Source organism: Prionailurus bengalensis, chromosome A2 (assembly GCF_016509475.1).
Source record: "Prionailurus bengalensis isolate Pbe53 chromosome A2, Fcat_Pben_1.1_paternal_pri, whole genome shotgun sequence".
Lineage (NCBI taxonomy): Eukaryota > Metazoa > Chordata > Mammalia > Carnivora > Felidae > Prionailurus > Prionailurus bengalensis.
In genome coordinates, this window is record NC_057348.1 from 11,758,511 (window position 1) to 11,778,964 (window position 20,454).

General features: G+C 56.3%; 2 protein-coding genes across 3 annotated transcripts; both read right to left on the minus strand.

The window, feature by feature from the left end:
• Positions 1–428: 428 nt before the first annotated feature.
• Positions 429–12,368, minus strand: RASAL3 (RAS protein activator like 3). The gene is made up of 18 exons (XM_043586900.1): positions 11,745–12,368; positions 11,281–11,615; positions 9,370–9,500; positions 9,155–9,233; positions 8,980–9,041; positions 8,536–8,606; positions 7,784–7,910; positions 7,604–7,702; positions 6,602–7,144; positions 6,084–6,228; positions 5,685–5,829; positions 4,349–4,585; positions 4,014–4,215; positions 3,797–3,915; positions 2,499–2,889; positions 2,055–2,212; positions 1,464–1,527; positions 429–1,359 (listed from the first exon to the last, which is right to left on the minus strand). The coding sequence occupies exons 2-18, from the start codon at positions 11,600–11,602 to the stop codon at positions 1,216–1,218; spliced, it is 3,039 nt and encodes a 1,012-aa protein (XP_043442835.1). The 5' UTR covers positions 11,603–11,615; positions 11,745–12,368; the 3' UTR covers positions 429–1,215.
• Positions 12,369–14,181: 1,813 nt separating this feature from the next.
• Positions 14,182–20,104, minus strand: PGLYRP2 (peptidoglycan recognition protein 2). Of its 2 annotated transcripts, none has more exons than XM_043586903.1 (5): positions 19,868–20,104; positions 17,366–18,493; positions 16,082–16,292; positions 15,180–15,477; positions 14,182–14,357 (listed from the first exon to the last, which is right to left on the minus strand). In XM_043586903.1, exons 1-5 carry the CDS (start codon positions 19,956–19,958, stop codon positions 14,283–14,285), a joined length of 1,803 nt encoding a protein of 600 aa, XP_043442838.1. In that variant the 5' UTR covers positions 19,959–20,104; the 3' UTR covers positions 14,182–14,282. The 2 variants fall into 2 exon arrangements, with proteins under 2 accessions (XP_043442838.1, XP_043442837.1); XM_043586902.1 differs by having other exon boundaries at positions 14,182–14,289; positions 19,868–20,069.
• Positions 20,105–20,454: the final 350 nt, after the last annotated feature.

Consider the following 20,454-nt stretch of genomic DNA (forward strand, 5'->3'; position numbering starts at 1 on the left):
CCATCCATCTAAACACCCACTCAAACCACCCATTCACTTCCCATCTACCCACTCATCCATCCACCACTCAACCAACATCTGGTCCTGTGAGCCAGCTAGCCACCCACCCAAATCCCCACAACCCATCTGAACACCCACTGAGTCCACCCATCCACATCCCATCTATCTGCCCAGCCACCCACCACACAAGTAAATACTTACTTATCCATACAACCAAGCAAGCATCCACCTATCCCTGCACACACCCTTTCACCCAGCCACGCAGACATCCATCTTTCAGTTGCACATTTACTTGCCTCCTCCGCTAGAGTATAAGCTCCATGAGGACAGGAGTCCCATCTGCCTTGTTCATTATTGGTTCCCCACTGCCTAGCTCAAGAGTCTCAGGAGACCCTGACAAATATTCATGCAATATATATAACCACTTATTCAATTAACTCACATATTTATTTTCTACTGTGATCCAGGTCTCTTCTAGGCAGACACACCTATCTAGGCTATCTGCCTACTTACTCACCTACCAGGGCAAATATTCACCAAATGCTAACCTATTTACTTGCTTATTGTCCCATTCACCCTACCTCCCACCCATCCGTTCACCCGTGATTCAAATGTCCACTCATTTACCCAACCAACACCCACGGAGCTCAACTGTCTTCACACATACTCACCCCTTCCTCCATTTGCCTCCCAGACCTATGCTTTCCCTATCATGAGGGAGTTGGTGTGGGACTTGGGGGCCTAGGAAGATACTATCATATGGGCACTGGGCTTCATTGAGAAGCAGGTACTGCCTCTAACAATGATGAATACCTTTTATCAAACACCTTAAACTATGGGTCTTCTACTGTGTAAGAAACTTTAGATCCATTTTACAGATGAGGAAATTGAAGTTCTGACAGAGTAAAGGTCTAAGGTCACACAGTTGGTGAGAATCTCCTCATGTATCCCTTCCATGAGACCTCCAATTAGGAGTGAATTTGGGAGACCTGAATGGTGGGAGTGGGGTGCTTTCTGATTGGCAACACTTAGGGGCAAAAAAATCCATCGACTTTACTGAAATCAAAATTTTACTGGGTAACCTCATAGTGCCAGACTTTTTGGCAGCTAAAGCTCCACTCCCTACTGTGTAGGCCACTTAGGGCTGGAACAGGGGTCGGACAGGCCTCTGGGACGGCCATCTGCTCCCAGACCACGTGGGGCAGCGTGGACAGCTCAGGTGGTATCTCCGTTGATACACGGTGGTTTGAGGGGGAGGGACTGGCTCCGGGATCCCGGCGTTCTTGAAAGAAGCTGCAGGCTTTGCACCACATTCCTCAGCTGGACCTGAGTACTCTCCATCTCAGCCAGGCGGCGCTCCTGGAGAGGCAGTGGCAGTGGGCTCGGAGCCAGGGGTGGGTTGCACCCCAACCCTGGTTCTCTCACCGCCCACATCTTCCCCGCGGCTGGGGCAGGGGTCTCACCAGACTTTTCAGCCTGTGATCCTCACCGCTTGGACGGCCACTCTCTGGATCCAACTGCGAGGTCCTGTGGGGATCAGGGGCAAGAAGGGAGGGTCAGAGGCTGAGAAACTCCGCCTCCAGCTCCGGGTTGGGCAGCCAGGAAATCAGAGGGCGGGGCTTGGCGCGGAGGCGGAGTTTGTCTACACTAGGGGGCGGAGCCTAGATAAAATTGAAGCCCGGGCTGAATCAGAGCCTTGAATGGCTGGGAGGAAAGAACCGAGCAATCTTGGGGGATGGGGCTTGGACAGTCTGGGTGAAGTGGGCACCGGGATGGAGGTGTGCCCTGATTGAGAAGCCCGGGACCAACCTTTTTGGGAGGGGCTGATTGAGGAGTGGGGCCTAGAGGCTAGGACTCGCCAGCGAACTGGGGTGGGAGGAGCTAAGAGGGGGGAGAGACAGGTGTGTTGGGGCGGGGCTGGCAGAGGGGCGGGGCCTGTCAGGAGTGATTTGAGCGGGATTGAGAGGCAGGGCCTGAATGAAAGTGGGGCCACCGCAGATCTGATTACAGCGGGCTGACCCGGGGGCAGAGCTAATGGAGAGGGCGGGGTTCACCCTTGGCGGAGCCTGGAGTCCAGGTCTTGCAGCTGGCCCTGAAGCTGCTCCTGCCTCTCCATCAAAGCCCGGATGTCGGTGCCCAGCGACTCCACGAGGCGGGACAGAGCCTTCTGTTCCTCGCGCAGGGCGGCCACCTCACACTGCAGCTCTCCCAACTGTGGGAAGGAAGCAGCTGTAATCTGACCCGTCGTCCCGCCCCATCTTCTCCCCGAAAAACCCAGACCTCCTTGTCCCTTGCGCTCTGCCTCCTCACTGCCCTGCTCCGTTAGGAAACCTCGCTCAAGTTTTGCAAAGGAGGAAACTGAGGACCGAAGAGGGTTGCAAACTAGTCCCGGGGTCACACAGCGCAGCGAGCTCGGTATTTGAACCCAGACCTGCCTGGCTTCTTGTCTTTCCAGTCCCGTCTTCCCCCTCTGTGTAGAGACCTGAGCTGGACCTCACCTTGCCCACGGGTCGGTGCGTGCCCAGCGCCTGGTCTCTGTCCCGCGGCTGGTCCAGCTGGCGCTGCCACGGCACCGAGGGCTTCCGAGGCAACGATGCTGAGGCCCCGGTCCAGGGCCGGCCGCGGGGAGCGGGCCCTGCGCGTAGCGAGCTTTTGGGTCGTGGCCGTGGCCCTGCAGAGGGGCGGCGACGAGCGGGGCGGCCCGCAGGGACGCTCTGCGTGCGCTGCACCGGCCGGGGCAGCCTCGGGGGCCGCTCTTCGTCCGGCTGCGGTCGCGCCCAACTCCCTGCGCCGTGAACGCTGCGTAGGGACTGGCTCTTGGAGATGAGCGGGGTGTGCTTGGGGAGATCCCGGGGAGCCAGGAAGCCTGGCTTCTCCCCTGCAGAGAAACTGGGAGGAGAACAGGGGGTGGGGAGCTCAGATCCTTGACTGGCCCCTGAGCTGACCCCAAACCTACCTCTGACCAGAAATGATTCCACTTCTGATCTTTTCTATGCGACCCTGTCGCTGATGGAATCACATTTCCACCTCTGATCTTGCCCTGGACTTCTGACAATACTGTCCTCTCTATGATTTTCGACCTGACCCCAATGTAACTTTTGACTCCTCTCTAGCCTTGTTCCTGACTTTTGACACAAGGTGATTCTTGACCTGACCATCTCTGTAACCTCTGATTTCAATCTGACCCTGGGCTAGACTTCTGCTCAGAGGAATATCCCCTTTCTGCCCCACCTGACCCTCCTTTTGTCCCTGACCTCTGACCTGAAGCTGACCCTGTCTGCCTCCGCACAGACCATGGACCCTGACTGTGACCATATGACTTTACCTATAACCCTTGACCCCATTTGACCCTGGCCTGACTCTGCTTACCATATGAACCCTTCCCTGACCCTTGATGGTGCATCTTAACATCTGACCCTGATCTGACCCCTGATTTGATCCCCTCCACAACCTATTACTGAAACCTGACCCTCATCACTGACCACATGTCACTTTCTCTGTCTGACCCCAAATGTGACCTCTCCCTGACGTCTGCAATGACCAATCCCCACCTCGGGCTCCAATTTGACTCAGTACCACACTGTGAGCTTCTCTCTGATCCCTCAGGTGACCCCATCTCCAGCCTCTGACCTTTATGCAACACTGTTTCTGAGAGAGAATCCCGACGTGACCCTGTTCCTGACTGCTGACATGATCTTGTCTTCACCTCTGACCCCAGTCTGACCCTGTGCTTGCCTTTGGTTCTGCCTCTGCTCTCACCCATCAGAACTGGCCCAGACTTGAGGCAGCAGGTTACCTGGAGTGAACTTGGGCTGGGGGTGGTGGGAGACGCATTGGCACAGTCACAGGTACAGGCCGGCCCTCCTCAATGGCTCGCAGGATGGTGGGCAGGGGTTCCAGGCTGTCACGGGTTGCCTAATGAGGCATGGAGGGAGAATGGCAAGCAGCTCTTTAGGGCCGGAGGCCTCTTGCCCCCCTCCCTACCCCACACACACCCTGGGCTCTGGCTATACCTGGTCAAGTTCAGCAAAGATGGTACAGAGCTGGGCGTGCAGGACTGCCAGCTGGAGGGCTAGGTCACTGCTGCCCTGGTAACCACTGGGTGCTGCATCCACATCCACCATGGCCACTTGGTCCAGGAATTGTTGCATGGCTGGTCCATGATCCTCCAGGAAGCTATTCATGAAGCCCATGTAGGCCTCCTTCTCACCAAACCTGGGTCAAGGGTGGACGGGGTGGATCAAACTAGGCATCTGCCACCCCACTCCCCTGGCATACCGTCAGGGATGTCCCAACCAGGGCCACCCAGCCTCCCAGCTAAGGATGGGGCCAGCCTCCTAGCACCTACGGGGCACTGTTGGCGAGGTTCTGGATGACCTTGGCGATCAGTGTGAGGGCGCGGGCTGGGCCAGGTGCGGGGTGCTCTGGTGCCAGACCAAAGAGGCTGGGTGCCAGGATGGCAGGACACAGGAGCCGCAGGAAGAGAGAGGCACACACCAGTCGGGGGCCCAGTGCCTCAGAGCCACGGGCCTTGCATGCTTCTCTCCAGCCTGAAAACACAGTGCCCAGCTCTGCTGGGAACCAGCTGGGGCAGAAGAGGCAATGGTCAGAGGGGGAAGTAGGCATAAAGGTCATATTCATGTAAAAGTCCTAAGGTCAGACATCAGGAGTCACCTACATTGTGGGTTCCAGGATTGGAGACACTGGGGATAATAACACTTGGGGTCAGGATTTATGGTGTAGGTATTGTGGTGACCTCTGGAGTCAGTAATCTTGGAGGTGGGGATACAGGTTGACATGGAGATATAGACCATGAGCTTGGGATGTAGCTATAACTGGATAGGAGACTGGGGTGCCGGATTACACTATATAAAGTAGAATGGACTTGAGGTTACAGGGTAACCTAGGTTCAGAAATCACGGTATTGATGTCCCAAGTGACATGGGACTAGACGTATGGGTTCACCTAGGGTCAGAATTCAAGGAATTGGAATCCCAGGTTTTTTGTGATCAGTTGCATGGGATTCGGGGATCAGGGTCATTTAAGGTCAAGGTCATGGGATTGGGGGGTTAGCATCACCTGGAATCAGAGGTCATGATTGAGGTCCTATGTTAACTGGGGTCAGGTGGCATGGAATTAGAGTATGGGGTCACCTGTAGCTAGAGGATAAGGAATTGGGTCCCAGGTTATTCGGGGTCAGTAACCCCAAGTTGACATGACATTGGGAATGGGTTGTCAGATTTAGCAAATACAAGTTCAGGACAAACAGTAAACTTGAATTTCAGATTAAAAAATGCGTATTTTTGGGGCGCCTGGGTGGCGCAGTCGGTTAAGCGTCCGACTTCAGCCAGGTCACGATCTCGCGGTCCGTGAGTTTGAGCCCCGCGTCGGGCTCTGGGCTGATGGCTCAGAGCCTGGAGCCTGTTTCCGATTCTGTGTCTCCCTCTCTCTCTGCCCCTCCCCCGTTCATGCTCTGTCTCTCTCTGTCCCAAAAATAAATAAACGTTGAAAAAAAAATTTTTTAAAAATGCGTATTTTTTTTAGTAAAAGTATGTCTCAACTGTTGCATCACACTTAACTGGGCATCCTGTATTTTATCTGGCAACCCCAATTAGGAGTCAGGGTTATTAGCACAGTGGATGAGATGTAGGGGTAGGCTCAGGTGCTGGGGCCCTGATTCTTACTTGTAGGAGTGGATGATGTTTTGGAAGACTTCCTCACAACTGTTTCGCAGTCTGGCCTGGTGCTGTGGCAGCTCTGGGGGAGGGCACTTGCTGGGGTCCACTTCACAGTCCTCAGTGGAAGCACAGAGACGCCGCACGACCTGCCCTGCAGCACAGCACAGCCAGACAGCGGCCAGGGCCGTGACCACCAGAACCCACCACACTTGGCCTCCAACCCCATGTCCAGCTTCCTCTGGAGACACCTAACATCTTTGGGGGAGCCCCCAGTTGCCTCCAGGATTTCAGCACCCCCAAAGGCACCACCCACTACCAGCATCCATGTTACCTAGAAGCTCCCAGATCTTCCTTGGGGTTCCCTAGCCTGCCCAGACAGCCTCTGACATCCACTCTCCGGCTCACCCAGAGTCTCTTGGAGGTAATCCTGTGCCACCAGCTTCATGTACTCATCGATGGCCTTGGTGGCCAATGTGTTTTCCCGGAACAGCAGCGCCTCACGGCCTCCACTGCGCGCCAGCTCTGCGGTGCCCAGATCTGTCACCAGTGCCTGGGCACAGTGGAGTTCACGTTGCGCGGGTTGCAGACTGAGCCAGGGGGAATACGAGCCCTTGGCCTATCACTCACACCTGGGACACAGGCCCCGCCCCTCACAGGCTGCTGCTCAGGTCCGGTCCTCACTCCTAGGGCTCACGGGGCCGGAACCTCCACCCCTCGCAGCAGAAAATTAAATCTTTCAGCTCAGAGTCTCTGCTCAGGCCCCACCCCTCGCAGCTGAAGCTCAGGTCCTGCCCCTGATGGTGCCCCGCCCCTCGTCTGTGCAACTGGGGTCCTGCGCCACCTGCCCCTCTACACCCTGCTCCCCGGGGCGCGTGATCAGTCAGCCTCGGGTCACTCGCGTCCGCCCCGTCTCAGTGCCGCACCTGCGCCCGGCCGGTGGCCTGCAGCACGCGCACCATGGCAGCCGCCAGCTCCTCCTTGGCCTGGGCAGACAACGCGGGTTCCAGCGCCCCGCAGAGGCGCGCGTAGTGGAAGGTGAGGAACTCCGCCAGCTCCTTGTAGCGCTCCGACGGCAGCACGCGCAGGCGCCGCGCCCGGATCCGCGCCCGCAGCGCGGCGCCTGCTGGCGCCCCGAGCAGCGGGAACCACCGCTCCAGGCCCGCGGCGGGCGCGCGGGGGACGCCCAGCTCCTCCAGTGCCAGTGCCACGCGGCCCAGCGCCGCTCCCCCTGGGCCAGCTCCGCGCAGCCGTAACGACAGGCGACGCGCCGGAGGCAGCGCCTCGAAGTGGAAGCGCTCGGCCCAGAAGAGCTGGCCCGGGCCAGCCCGCGGCGCTGTGCGCGCCAGCAGCGCGCCGTCCAGCCACAGCTCGGTGCGCAGGCCTGCTGTCCCCGCCGCCGCTCGGGGCAGCCCTTTTGCCTCGTGCACCCACACGCTCAGCCACGTCTCTTCCCGCTCCAAGTTGTCCTGCGGACGGGAGTGGGTTGGGAGGAGGCGTCGGTGCTCGACGTGGGGACCGTGCCCCCAGGGAGATCGCTGGGCCCTTGGGGGGAGACAGGGCCCACGGCGGTCTCAAGGTGGTTCTGCGAAAGCCCTCCTGCTTTTCTGGGCTCTCGCGGCGAGATCCGGACTCCAGGGTAAGGAGGAGTAGCCGCGGGGTGGGGACTTGGCGTCTGCCTGGTAGGCGGGGCTTTGGGGGCAAATAGGGCCCGGAGTGCATAGAAGGCACGCGATTTTTGTGCCAGGAGCTGGTAATGGAAAGAAGCTGGGGAGGGTCTCGGAGTGGTTGCAAAGGTGTTAGCAGGGAGGTGTATCTCAGAGGCCGCGTTAGGGCGCTGGTGTGGGGTTGGGTGGGGGGAAGGGCGGGGCCGTGGCCATGGCCGTGGCCGAGGGCGGGGCCTTCATGTCCCACTAATCTGTACTGACCTGGCTGGGTTGGAAGTGGCGGCGAAGGTCCTCGATCCAGCGGTCTCTCTCAGCGGCGGAGCGACAAGAAAAGCAGCGGCTCCCGCCCGCCCAAGTTACCTGTTGGGGATGAGGATCCAAGGGTTGAGGCCAAGGTGGAACCAAGGGGTCGGGGTCAGAGGGAGAGTTGTCTGCATTTACCTGGAAACAGTGAGGCTCCTCCAGGAGGCTGGGATGCAGTGGCCAGACACGCACATCCCGCTCAGCACCCAAGTCCAGCTCGGAGAGCGTGGCCAGCGATTCCCGAGAGCCCAGAGCACTGGGAGGCCTGAGGAGGGGACGGTTGGATACCTGGTCGTACTTCTCTCCTCCCCACCAACCCACCCCCTACAGCCTGAAGGGTGGAGAGAGGCCAGGATGAACTTGAAACGAAATCGGACTTGAACCTAACCTTTTAGGATAAGCTCAACTCCTCATGGTGGCCTGTATGACCTCATATGGTACAGTCCTTGTCACCTTTTGACCTCATGTCCCTCCAATGAATCCCTTTCTCTGAACTCCAGTCATACTAGCCTTGTTTTTGTCACTCCGTCTGGCCCCTTGGCCTTTGCACTCCCTGCTTCCTAGCCTGGAATACTTTTCCTGCCCCTCTTGGCCTGGTTGACTTCCATCCTTCCTTCAGATCTTAGCTCATTTGTCCCTTCCCTGACACTCCCAGACCAGGGTGTTGACTTAGTTCCTGATTTAGAGTTATTGTGTCAGACTCTGCCCCCGCCCCCCTTCAGCGGAGGGGTGGTTCCTGCTGGGGTCTTTCAGTGGCTCTAGCATTGCTCAACATGCGGCGGACACAGCCGGGGCTGTATCGGGGTTTTGGTGAAGGGGGGAATGATGCAGGTGGAGGTGGAGGGCGCAGTGTTGAATCCCAGTCCCTCCGGCCCCTCAGAGACACTTACCCATCCCGGGAGGCATTGGCTCCAAGCTCTGACCTGGCCTTTTTCTTCTCTTTCAGTCTCTTGAGCAATCCCTGTGGGAAAGGGGATATCAGGTGGGCAGAACCTTGTTCTCCCTCCTCAGCTTCTTTCCCCCCAGGGTGTCCTGGGTGGTCTGCTGGTTTGCAGGGGGGACCACAAGCTCAGGCTGTATTAGCAGTCATAATAAAGGCAACCAATAGCCCCGCTTTCTAAAGCACCAATCCTAGGCTATTCTGCATTCTCTACTAACTTCTCATAAACAGCCCTGAGAGGGAGGTTCTCTCATTAGTGCCATTTGACAGATGGGGACACTGAAGCCATAGGTGGGTCAGTGACCTGCCCAAGATCACCCAGTAAGAGTCCCCTTTCATCTCTGAGGCTCTGGGAGTCTTTGCTGTCCCCTCTGCCTCCCACTGGATGCCTCACCCGAACGTTGTGGACCTGGTTGGGGCCAGCAGCCTCTGGCTCGGTCTTTCCGGGGGTCCGATCTGTAGACGGTCAGGGGTGGAAGGTTGGGGGGGGGGTGGGATCATCTTGGATTCTGCCCCACCTTGACAGGTTCCCAAATGCCCCAGCCCTCCCCACCTCTGAAACAACTCACCTGGATCCCTGAGGCTCCCCATGGCTACCTGGATGCTGCCCCCAGAGCTAGCACTCCCCAGCCGGGGCCGGCGAGGACCCTGTTCTCCAGAAAAGTGGGTAGTCATAAAGGGGAGCCAGGCAGGCAGACACATTTCCATTACCCTCTCCCGCCACTCTCTTCTGTCTCCTTCCCACCCTCTTCTTCCCTCCCCTTGCTCCTGTGCCCCTTCTCACCTCCTCCTCACTGCCAAGCAGCACCAGCTTCCCATCAAGCAGGGTGAAGGCCCCAATGTTCCAGATGGGTACGTCAGGTGTGGGGGCCTCCGGGATCTGTGGGGCAGGGGTCTCTGGCTCTGGCTCAGGCTCTGGGTAGAGGAGGGGGTGCCGGGGACATAGGAGTCTTTCCCTCTCCCTCAGAGTACCCTCTCCATTCATAGAGGCTCATCAGGAGGTTCCCTCCCAAGTGTCTCCTCTCCCCCTGGCCCCAGCCCACCCAGCAGCCATGTCAGGCTGTTGTTGGACAAGTTTCCACCCCTCTCTGGACCTTGTCCCTCCAGGCCATGGGTGGTGGACACATGTACCCTGTACTGTGTTTACTACTCCACACGCCTTCTCTCATTTAATCCTCCAAAAGCCATTCAAAGGGCTATTAGAACCCCCATTTTGCCAAGGAGGAAACTGAAAACCAGAGAGGTTGAGTGACTTTCCCAAGGTCACACAGCTTGAGCGTGGTTGAGCCAGGCTTCGGACACAAGCATTCTCTTAACCAAGACAGCAGGTTGATCTAGGAGGTTAAACAGCAAGCCAGCATCCTTGGTTCCTTACATAAATAACTAATATAAGGTGGAAAGCATTCAACATTTGAGAAAGGAATAGAAAAAAGATCAGGGTAGGGGGAGGTGGTGGTGCAGTGGGTCAGGAAAAGCCTCCAGAGACAGTAGGTTTTCAGCGGGTCTTGAACAGCAGGTTGGATGTTGACAGAGATAGTGGCAAGATGGGGACAGTGGCAAGAGCAGTTTGAGCAAAGGCTGGGAGATGGCAGATGCCCAGGAAGGGCAAGAAGGGCTCAGAGAGCTCAGAGGCAAGAGGGAAAGGTCCAGGAAGAGATTGGTGCAGAAACTTGGGTGCCAGTTAGAGAATTGTGGGATTTCATCTTGGGGGTAATGGGGAGCCATGGGTGGCATTTGAGCAGGGGAGAAGCAGAAGCAGTCTTGCTTGTTGGAACTCTCTCTGGATCCTATGGAGTGGGAGGTTGAAGTGATACATCTGCAAAATGGGCATATGAAAAGAGCTTCCAGGAATAGAAGGGCTGAATTAACCCCCCAGATTACCTGTCACCCTATGGTTTTCCCATCAGGGGAATAAATAGCTCCACTTGTTCGTAGATCACTTAGAACATACCGGGCCCTGGGCTGGTGCTACGTTCATGCTACATTCATACATACATTCAATCTTCATGGCCTATCCCTTACTCTTCTAGATCCCTCTGAGTAACAGCCCAATCTGTCACTTTCTGTTTACTGTCTGTCATGCCCAGTATACTGTGAGCTACATGGGGCAGGCAGTTTCAAACGTTTTGTTCACTGCTGCGTCCTTAGTGACTAAATCAAGGCCTGGCATGTAGGAAATGCTTGACAGATCTCTGTTTGAATGCATGAGTGAATGGATGAATGAATGTGAATTAAATAAAATATGCTTTAAGGTAGGGATTATGATCCCCACGTAGCTGATGGAGAAGCTGAGGTCCAAGGTGAAGGAACTTAAGATATGGAGGCCAGAGGGCTAGAGAGCAAGCAGGAGGCAACTGAGATGATACCCAGGCAGGAGAGAATGAGCTGGGCTATTGGATATGAGGAGAGACCCATTGGGGCCAAGAGCCATTTGGTATCTGGGCAGGGCTACCCTTAGTGTAGTCCCATTCCCTTCCCCAGGATGGACCCCCAGCACGCAGGTCCCTGACCACTCCCCCCTACCCCCAGTCCCTGTGTGAGGGGGAAGAGGGAAGAGGGCAGCTGGGCCCCAGCCACTTCCTGTTGGGCTTTTGCACTCCCCACAACTTCCTGTGTCTGTAGGGCTGATGCTCCGGAGGCAGACAAAACCCAAGCATCCGGCCTCCCTCCCAGCCTGGGTGGGGGAGCCATGTACCTGGGGCCTCCGGCTCTGGCTCTGGTTCCAGCAGTGGGCTCTTATGCCTCCCCCAGAGGGTCTTGGATAGCCGGAGGCGGCTTGTGCGTGATTCCTTGGGGGGCGCAGAGAGGACACGACGGAACAGCGAGCGAGAGGCTGGCTGACTGCTGACCACGGGCTCCTGGTGGCTTAGTGCCCTCCCCCAGACTGCAAGTCGGCCCCAGCGGGACCCTCCAGCTACTTTCTCCCCATCACCCGCTGTGTGCCAGCGGTAGGAGGTTAGCAGGGACGAAGCTGCAGGCTGGGTTTGGGAGGCCTTGCACGGTGATGATGGGTCCATGGCAGGGGTTCTCCTGGGGGACAAGAGGGTGACAGTTCTGCCCAGTGCGTTCCCACATGCTGTCCTCATCTTGGCCCCCTCCCCACTCTCAGCTCTGCCCCCAGGGAACCCCCTTAGTGGCCACATGCACTCCCTCCCTTACCTTGATTTCCCGACCAGCCCCAAAATCGGCAGCCGTCTGCACCCTGCCTGGCTTCCTCCCGCTGAACGCAACTCCACGTGACCCTGTCTGTCCCACCCCACCCCACAGCCAGGCTGGGAGGGCACAGTGGGGGCAGGATGCAGGAGGAGAGGAGGTGAGAGGTGACGGAGTAGGACCCAGAATCTCTCACTGCCTGGGAGGCAGCCTCTCTGAGCCTCAGATGCCTTCTCTGCAAAATGGGTACATACTGACCAAGTGCTGGTGAGAATACGGAGCACCTGGAGGTGTCTGCTGGTCAGAGTGTAGATCAATTCACCTAAGCTGGAAAACTGGCATGATCTACTAACATTGACTACACAGCTCTCCTCTGACCCAGCAGTTGCAGTGGGAGGTATACATCCAAGAGACCGAACTACCAGTGCTGTCTGTAATAGTCCCAAGCTGGAGGCAACTCAAGTGTCCGTCTACTGGAGAAGGAATAAGTTGTGTCTCTTCCCACAGTGGAATACTATGCAGCAACGAAATGAACAAATTGCTGAATGGTTGAACTTGGATGAATCACACACAGTGAAGAGTAAATACCGTGTAGTTCCTTTGACATAAAGTTGCAAGGATGGCAAAACTATGTGCAACAAGTCAGGATTTCGGTCTCCTTGGGAAGAGGGTAGTGGAGCATCTGGGAGTTGATTTTTTTTTTCCCTAATTGAGGTGAAGGTCACATAAGAAATTTAACGTGTCCCATTTCTAGAACTGGGTGCTGGTTACACTGTGTGTGTTTTTTTTTGAAAATTTATTGAGCTGTACATTTCGGTGCACTTCCCTGTATCTCTGTTATACCTCGGTGAGTGTTTACTTGTAAAAAGAGGTGAGCAAGTGCTGTTCTGAGAAATAAATGAGTCAGCATGAGAGTCCGCCGAATCCTGGCCCAGGAGTGGGCTCCAGTGCCAGCTGGTCCTCTCACTGTGTGACCTCCAGCAAGTCACTTCCTCTCTGAGCCTCGGTTTCCTTATTTGTACAACAAGATGATAGCATTAGTTACAGAAGGTTCATAACGGGAGCCTTGGCTTATTCATTTATTCAGTAAATGCTTCCTGAATGCCTACGTAATATGTACTAGGTGCGGGAGAAGCCACAGGGAACAAAATGGATTTGGTTCTTGCCCTCTTGGAGCTCACAGTCCCATGAGGAAAACAGATCCTGAATATAAACGCCAGACATTTCTAGCTGGTGGGTAGGAATTGGAGGAAAATAGACTGGAGTAGAGGCTGAGCAGAAGTGAAAAAATCCAGGAGGACCTCCCTGAAGAGGTGACACTTGGGACCCAAGGCATAAGGAGCCAACCATGGGAAGGGCATGCCAGGTAGAAGGAACAGTTTGTGCAAAGGCAAGTGTGACCAGAATCCACAGGATGGGGTGGGTAGGATCACATTCATGGACACGTGGCCTGGGCAGGCGTCCAGGACCCCCACGCATAGAAAGGCTCCAGACTACATTTAATGCTTTGCTGTCACTGTCTTGAAGTTCGTGCTTTAAAAAAAAAAAAATGTACTTTTATTTACTTAGAGAGAGAGAGAGAGAGAGAGAGAAAATCCCAAGCAGTCTCCACACTATCAGCACGGAGCCCGATGCGGGGCTCGAACCCACCAACTGCGAGACCATGACCTGAGCCGAAGCCAAGAGTTGGATGCCCAACCCACTGAGCCACCCAGGCACCCAGAAGTTCCTGCTTTTTGGACAGAGGGCTCTGTATTTTCATTTTGCCCTGTGCCTCACAAATTCTGTAACCCATCCCAAGGTGCAGGATCTTCTGTGAAGGCCAAAGACCCTTTTCCTGGAGCTGGACATGTGCACAGAGGTGTGTACACCTTAGGTATGTCCACCTCATTCTTACTGCATTCAATCCGGTCACTGTGCACACACGCAGAGTTTCCCCGTATTCTGACGTGTCCCTGAGTCTTTCCCACTTCACTGAATACTGATCCACTCCCAACTGCCTGCATTTTTGCTGGAGATCTTTCTCTGATGTATGGCGCCCACTCTCCCTCTCTACGCAACAAGCAGCCCCAAAGTGCCAGAGAATTAATACCTCCCCAAGATTAGCCTTTAGCCAATGACTATGAAGTCTGGAGAATCAACACCCAGCTCCCTTGCCTCTTGAGTGGGACAACTCTGAGGTCCGTGTCTTACACTGTCCCCCAGAGGTCCCTGGTGGGATTGAGCTGCATGTCCCCGCAACACCAACTTGCTTGATAATGCACCCTTTCCTGGACGCCTTCCCACCCCTACCTCTCTTCCTGCATCCCCAACTGATATGTCCTAGGATCACCTTCACCTCCCAAGCAAACTACTTGCATTGGCATTCTTGTCTCTGGCCTGCTTCTAGGCAAACGCAAATTAAAACAATGTGTGCGAACACGGATGATGCACAGACACGGGCTTTCTTTCCACTGTCTCTTTATTGGAGGTCTGAGACTGGCAGGATCATTGGAGGTGGCTTCCTTCTGGATCTTCTAGAAGCCCTCCTGGCTGTTCTGGGTTTCACATTCTAGAAAATACAGGGCAGTGTGAGGCTTGGGGAGTGGGGGGGGGGGCTGCCCCCATCATGGTGGGACCCTGGATAGGGAAGAGGACAGAAGCCCAAAGTGAGGGGGTGAGTACGATGCAGACTGCGAGCCAGCTTAACGAAATAGGGTAAGGATGAGATTGTGTAGGTGTGAATATAGAGGCGTTTAGGTGATCGAGGGCAGGGGGTAGGTGGGATCATTAGGCCAAGGCTGTGCTGGCTGTACATGGGTTGCTCCAGCATAAGAGCCGTCATCAGGGGTCAAGGAGGCTGGGGCCGAGCAAGCATCCTTAGGGCTGAGACTGGGCAGAGGATGGCAGCACACTTAGAAGCTGGCTAGAGGTTGTGCAGGCAAAGGGGTTTTTCTGTAGAGGGTCACAGGCTAAGTTAGTGTTGTGTAGACCGAGGGCCCTTTGGGTAGGGGATGGGGTGAGGCCAAGTTTGGGTAGTCTGGGTGAGGGTGTACAGGCAGAAGAGGTAACTTGGGTATAAGTTATGCAGGCCAGGCTGAGGTTGTGAGGGCAGAAAGGCTGTGTAGGGTTGGAGTCCATGCCTTGGTTGGGAGGGCGGAGGTGTTGGGGCTGGGTAAGGGACAAGCTGGCTCGGCCGGGGCTCAGCTGACGTTGTGCAAGCAGAGGACAGTGAGTAGGAGCTGTTGTAAGCAGAAGGACTGAAGTCTGGGCCTAGGTTGCGGGAATAGATGGACTGCGAAGGGGCCCAGGAGCCTGGCTGAGGCTGTATGGGCATAGGGGTTGCAGTAAGGAGTCAGGGGCCTGCTGAGGTTGGGCGGGCAGGCGGGGGTCAGGGGTGAGCTCTGGGCCTGTGCGGAAAGCTGGGCCGCAGGCTCAGGTAGTGTGGGGTCTTGTACTCACCGCAGCGAAGCGCGGCCAGGTGCGCAGCAGGTCGAAGAGCGCGTCCCCAGGACAGTCAGTGCGCACGAGCTGGCGGTGGCCAAGCATCTGGTAGTCTGGCCGCAGGAGGCCAGCGCGCACGGCGCAGCCGGGGAGCACGTCCTGCACGATGTGAAGCGCAGCCTTCGCCGGCAGCTCCGCAGTGTAGTTGCCCACGAAGGCCACGCCGAAGCCGCGGGAGTTGTGGCCGCGAGTGTGCGCGCCCACCCAGTGCCAGCCGCGGCCCTCATACACGTAGCCGTCTGAGCCTACCACGAAACTGTAGAGGGGAGGGGGAAGCAGGCACTAGGCTGCATGAGGGACGCCCTGCCTTTCAGCCGGCCCCCTACCCCAATTCTGCACCCGAGCCAAGGGCCACCTCCACGCCAAGTCCCGCCCCCCCCTTCCCCCCACTCTTCCCCGGTCGCTCTGGCTCTACCCCGTCCATCCTCTCACCTCTCCCCACGTGCCACCGCAGAAACGGCTCCGTTTTTCTGGATCTGCCCCTCAGCATTGGCCGCGTCCCTTTCTACCCAGCCCCCTCCACATTGTCTCAAGTACAGCTCCTGCCCAATCCAGAGCTCTTTTCTGTCCTAGGTCATATTCCCTCACTGCCCTGTCCCAGACCCAGCTCTTTCCACTGCTCTTTTCTTAGTTCCTACACCAGACCCAAGAATCCCGCCGTCTTGAGGTATTTCTGGTCCCGGTTAAGGCCCAGACCTGAGTCAAAGCCACGGCCCCTCCACCTTGGCTCCACCCCCCCCCCCCCCCCCAAAGCCTCCTCTCGCCCTTGCGGCTCCGGTCCAAACCCCGCCCCCTGGGTCAGGCTCCGCCCACCCCAGGCTCCACCCTGAAAGGTTAGCGCTTGGCGGGGCTCGGTTTACCTGTAGCCGATGTCGTCCCAACCCCGAGTATCTTGGTGGAAGCGTTGCATCGAGCGCATGTCGGCGGCGCAGTGCGCGAAATCCGTGCAGGGTGGCGCCGGCACGTACGTGTGATGTACATACAAGAACCCGAGGGGCAGCTGCAGCGGCGTCGGGAGGCCCCGATATGGTGCTGCGCCCCAGCGGCAACGGGGGTGGATGGCCGGGCACCCTGCGGAGAAGGGAGTCCAGGGCTGGGGTCAGCCAGCGTTTCTCTGCCTGCCGCCCGCATCCTCGGTAAAGCGCACGTGTGGACCAGTCCTCCAGCCTCCCTCCAGATCTGAGGACATTTCCCCTGGCCGCCATGGGGATCTAACTTAACCAAATTTGACAGCGTCTCAGTCCTGTTGGAACATCTGCTATGACTCCCATCACCTTGAGGATAAACCCCAAGAATTTAAGCTCTTGTTTTAAGGCGCGCTACGGTCCAGGACTCAGCACTCTCCAGCTGGCTCTGCTCTGATTTCTAGAGAGAGACAGCTACGCTGAGAAAAGGGGGATCTCAGCCCCCGTTTTGTGTAAAGCTACTCGCTTTACCTGCTTCATCTTTCTTAAACCACCCAGCACATCCAAGAGGAAGCAATGATTTTCACTGAAGAAGGAGAGGTTCAGAGAAGTGAAGCAACTTCCCTAAAGATGCACAGGAGTAACTGGCTGAACTTCCATTTGAACCTCTGTGCCTTTGCATGTGCTGAGCCCACCTCCTAGAATGCCCTCTCTCTACCTGCCCCCCGCCTATTTTTTTTTTTTTGATCGGATGAACTTTTTTTTTTTTTTTAACATTTATTTATTTTTGAGACAGGGAGAGACAGAGCATGAACAGGAGAGGGTCAGAGAAAGAGGGAGACACAGAATCTGAAACAGGCTCCAGGTTCTGAGCTGTCAGCACAGAGCCCGATGCGGGGCTCGAATCTACTGACCGCCAGATCATGACCTGAGCCGAAGTCGGCCGCCCAACCGACTGAGCCACCCAGGCGCCCCATTGGTCGGATGAACTTTTATTCAGCCTTTAAGACCCAAATGTAGCCTTTCTTTACCTATGCGGCCCTGCCCACACCACCACCCCGCCCCGCCCCGTCCACCTGGACCCTTATTTCTCCCTCTGGAATCCCCCAAGGCTAGGGGCTGTTAAATTTAGTTAAATTAGATCCCCCTGGCCACATGAGGCTAAGAGTGTAGCATCTGTGAGATGGGGGGGGGGGGGAGGGGGGACAGGGAATCACAGGGGATGGGGGCTGTTCTCACCCAGGAAGGCCTCAGTGAATTCCTTGGTAGCGTTGGTCGCTACCTGTGCCAGCTGTTCTTGGCTCATGCCCTGTAGTTGAGGGTGTGTTGGCTCCAGCTTCTGTAGCAGGATGAGGGCCCCCCACACCTGCTGGGTCAATGTAGGGGCTGAAGTCAGAGCAGCTCCGTTCTGCCGTCGGAGGTTGCTGCAAAGTTCTGGATTTCCAGCCACCCCAGCACCATAGTATTGGCTCAGTAGGTGGCTGAGAGGTAGCCGGGGCTCAGGAGTTCGGCTTAGATAATCTCCTAGGAGGGCCCCATCCAGGGCACCGTTGAGGAAGGCCATGGTGACTGGCGATGCCTTGGAGTCTAAGAGTGTGAAGGTCCGGGGGGCAGAGAGCTGGTCCCAGCAACCATCGGTTCCCAGGCCTGAATGACTCCAGGTCTGAGGGCCCTGGAGGAAGGCCAGACCCAGGTCTCTGGCCAGGGTGACCACCAGGAGGCTGTCCACCGTGGTCGGGGACTTGACTTTGGTACCTGGCGAGGGAGCTTGGACATCCGGAGAGGTGACGGGGACATCTGGAGAGCCAGGTCTAACACCTGGAGAGGTGGGTTTGACATCTAGATCTGCGGCTCTCACATTTGAATACCTGGCTCCAACATCTGCAGAGATGACATCTGGAAGGGTATCCCTGAACCCTGGAGATGTGGCTCTTACGTCGGGAACCGTGGCTTCAGTGTCTGCAAAGGTGGCTCCAGCATCCAGAGGGCTGGCCGTGCTGTCCAAGGGCAGGTTTACAACCCTGTACCCCTGCAGCCCTGCCTCCAGCCCCGCCAGAAGAGGCTCCACTGCCACCGTTGAGCCATCGGGTGCCAGCACAACTCCATATTCCTGCCCAGCCCGAACACCATGTTGGACCATGTCCTTGGTTAGACCTCGAAGCTCCGGGCTCAGTTGGTGGGGATCCAGCCTGGTGGCCTTGAGACTCCGCCCCTCCAGCAGGAAGTGATGGACAAGATCGCGGGGACCCGACTCCTGGGCTAACAGCAGCCATGCAGAAGCAGTGTGCCTGGCCTTGGTGGCTGGTACCTTCTGCTCGAGCTCAGCCAGGGCCTGGATGACAGAGTCCATGAACAGGGGCAGGGTTGCTGCAGGAGGACAGACAACATTAGCCCAGTGGCCCAGCACCTCCCCTGTTCCTCCACCTGCTGCTTTCACATTTTCTCAATGCCCCCAGCTCTTCACTGGACAACCCTGTGACCCCCAACACCATCCTTGTGTAGATGAGGAAACTGAGGCACAGATAGCCAGTTAAGGAGATTAGACAATCAGTGAGCACTGGGGAGCCATGGCAGGTCCATGAGCAGGAGAGAGACAGGGCCTGGTTGGTATTCTAAGCCTGCTCCTTTGGCTACCATGTGGAGAATGGATTTGGGGGAGGCTAGAGAAGGGAGAGGGGAGACAGTGTGGAGGTAAGTGATGAAGGTAGCCAAAGCCAGGGTAGGGTCAGTGGGATGGACAAAAATGGGCAGAGCTCCCAGGTGCTTTGAGGGGAAAATGGGGTTTTTCTTTTCTTTTAATTTCTAATGTTTTATTTTTTATTTCTGAGAGAGAGAGAGAGAGAGAGAGAGAGAGAGAGAGAGAGAGAGCAGGCGAGGGACAGAGAGAGAGGGAGACACAGAATCTGAAGCAGGCTCCAGGCTCTGAGCTGTCAGCACAGAGCCTGACGTGGGGCTCGAACCCACGAACCGTGAGATCATGACCTGAGCTGAAGCCAGACGCTTAACCGACTGAGCCAACGAGGCGCCCCAAAATGGAGTTTTTAATGGATTGGAGTTTGGGGGACTTTAGAGGGATAGGTGTCTCTAAGGATGGCCAGGGAGGGGAGAGTGGGCCTGTGCCCTGTGAAGGAAATGTCAAGTGCCTGAACCCGGAACTGAGGAATGCTGGGCTCGAGCTGAATGGGATGTTGAATGACAGCTAATGTTTATTAAACATTTACTATGTGCCAGGCACCATTCTAGGTGACCTAACCCATTTAATCTTCACAATGACCCTGTGAGCACAGAGAGGCTAAATCGTCTGCCTAGAATCACACAGCTAGGAAGTGACAGAGGCAGGATGTGAACCCAGGAAGTTTTAATCCTTACACTCTTTCTAGAATCCAGGTTCTTCTCCAGACAGTCCACACTGTGATTCCTTTATAACTTTATTCTTCTTTTTGCCTAAGACACCTGTTCCTGCTTCCCCACCAAATGATTTTTTTTCCTTCTTCCTGTCTTAAATCTATGTCCCCTCCTCCAGGAAACTTTCCTGATTTTTGCTCTTCTGGCTCCAAGTCCTTCCCCCAGCTCCTGAGTCCTGACCCTTTGGGGCTGGCAGCATCTGGAGACTGGAGGTTCCTTGAGACTGGGGCCTCCTGGGGTCTCCAGCCTCACCCTGTACAGGGCTGGACACAGAGAGGGCACAATACACTTTTGCAGAATCGAGTCCCAGCCCCAGGTCTCTGCCTTCTGACCCACCTGTCCCGGGCTCCGGCCGCAGCAGCAATCCAAACAGGACCCAGAGGACACCCTGGGCCACCATTGTGGGGTTCCAGCTTCTGAGGGACATATCCAGGTGACCTCAGCTGAGACGTTGGCAGAACTGGAAGAGAGAATTGAGTGGTGCCTTTGGCTACTGTCAAAGTCCAGTGGTGAATGACACAGCTGCCCCTTGCAGAGCTGTGGGCGGGAGGTAGCAGGAGCATGGGGACAGAGTGCCCTGGGTCAAGGTTGTCTGGTTTCAGAGACTCCCCCATCCTATCCTGTCCCTCTCAGGCTGAGGTCCAGGGTCAGCAAGCCAGGCCATCCCAGGAGGGGCCCGGAGGCCAAGTAGTTTAGACTCCAACAAACTTCCCATTCCCAAGAGAAGCAGACTGAGGCCGGTCCAGCAAACCCTAACCCCTTCCTATAATTATTGTTCTAGAGCTGCAGCTGGCCACCGGAGGGGACTCTCAGGTGTCTGCCCAACTGGTAAGACCGGCTGTGCTGGGGGAAGGGAGAGTAGGAAAAACCTGGGGTTGATAAGGCCTCCTGTGTTCTTCGCTGCCAGCACCTCAGGTTCAGGC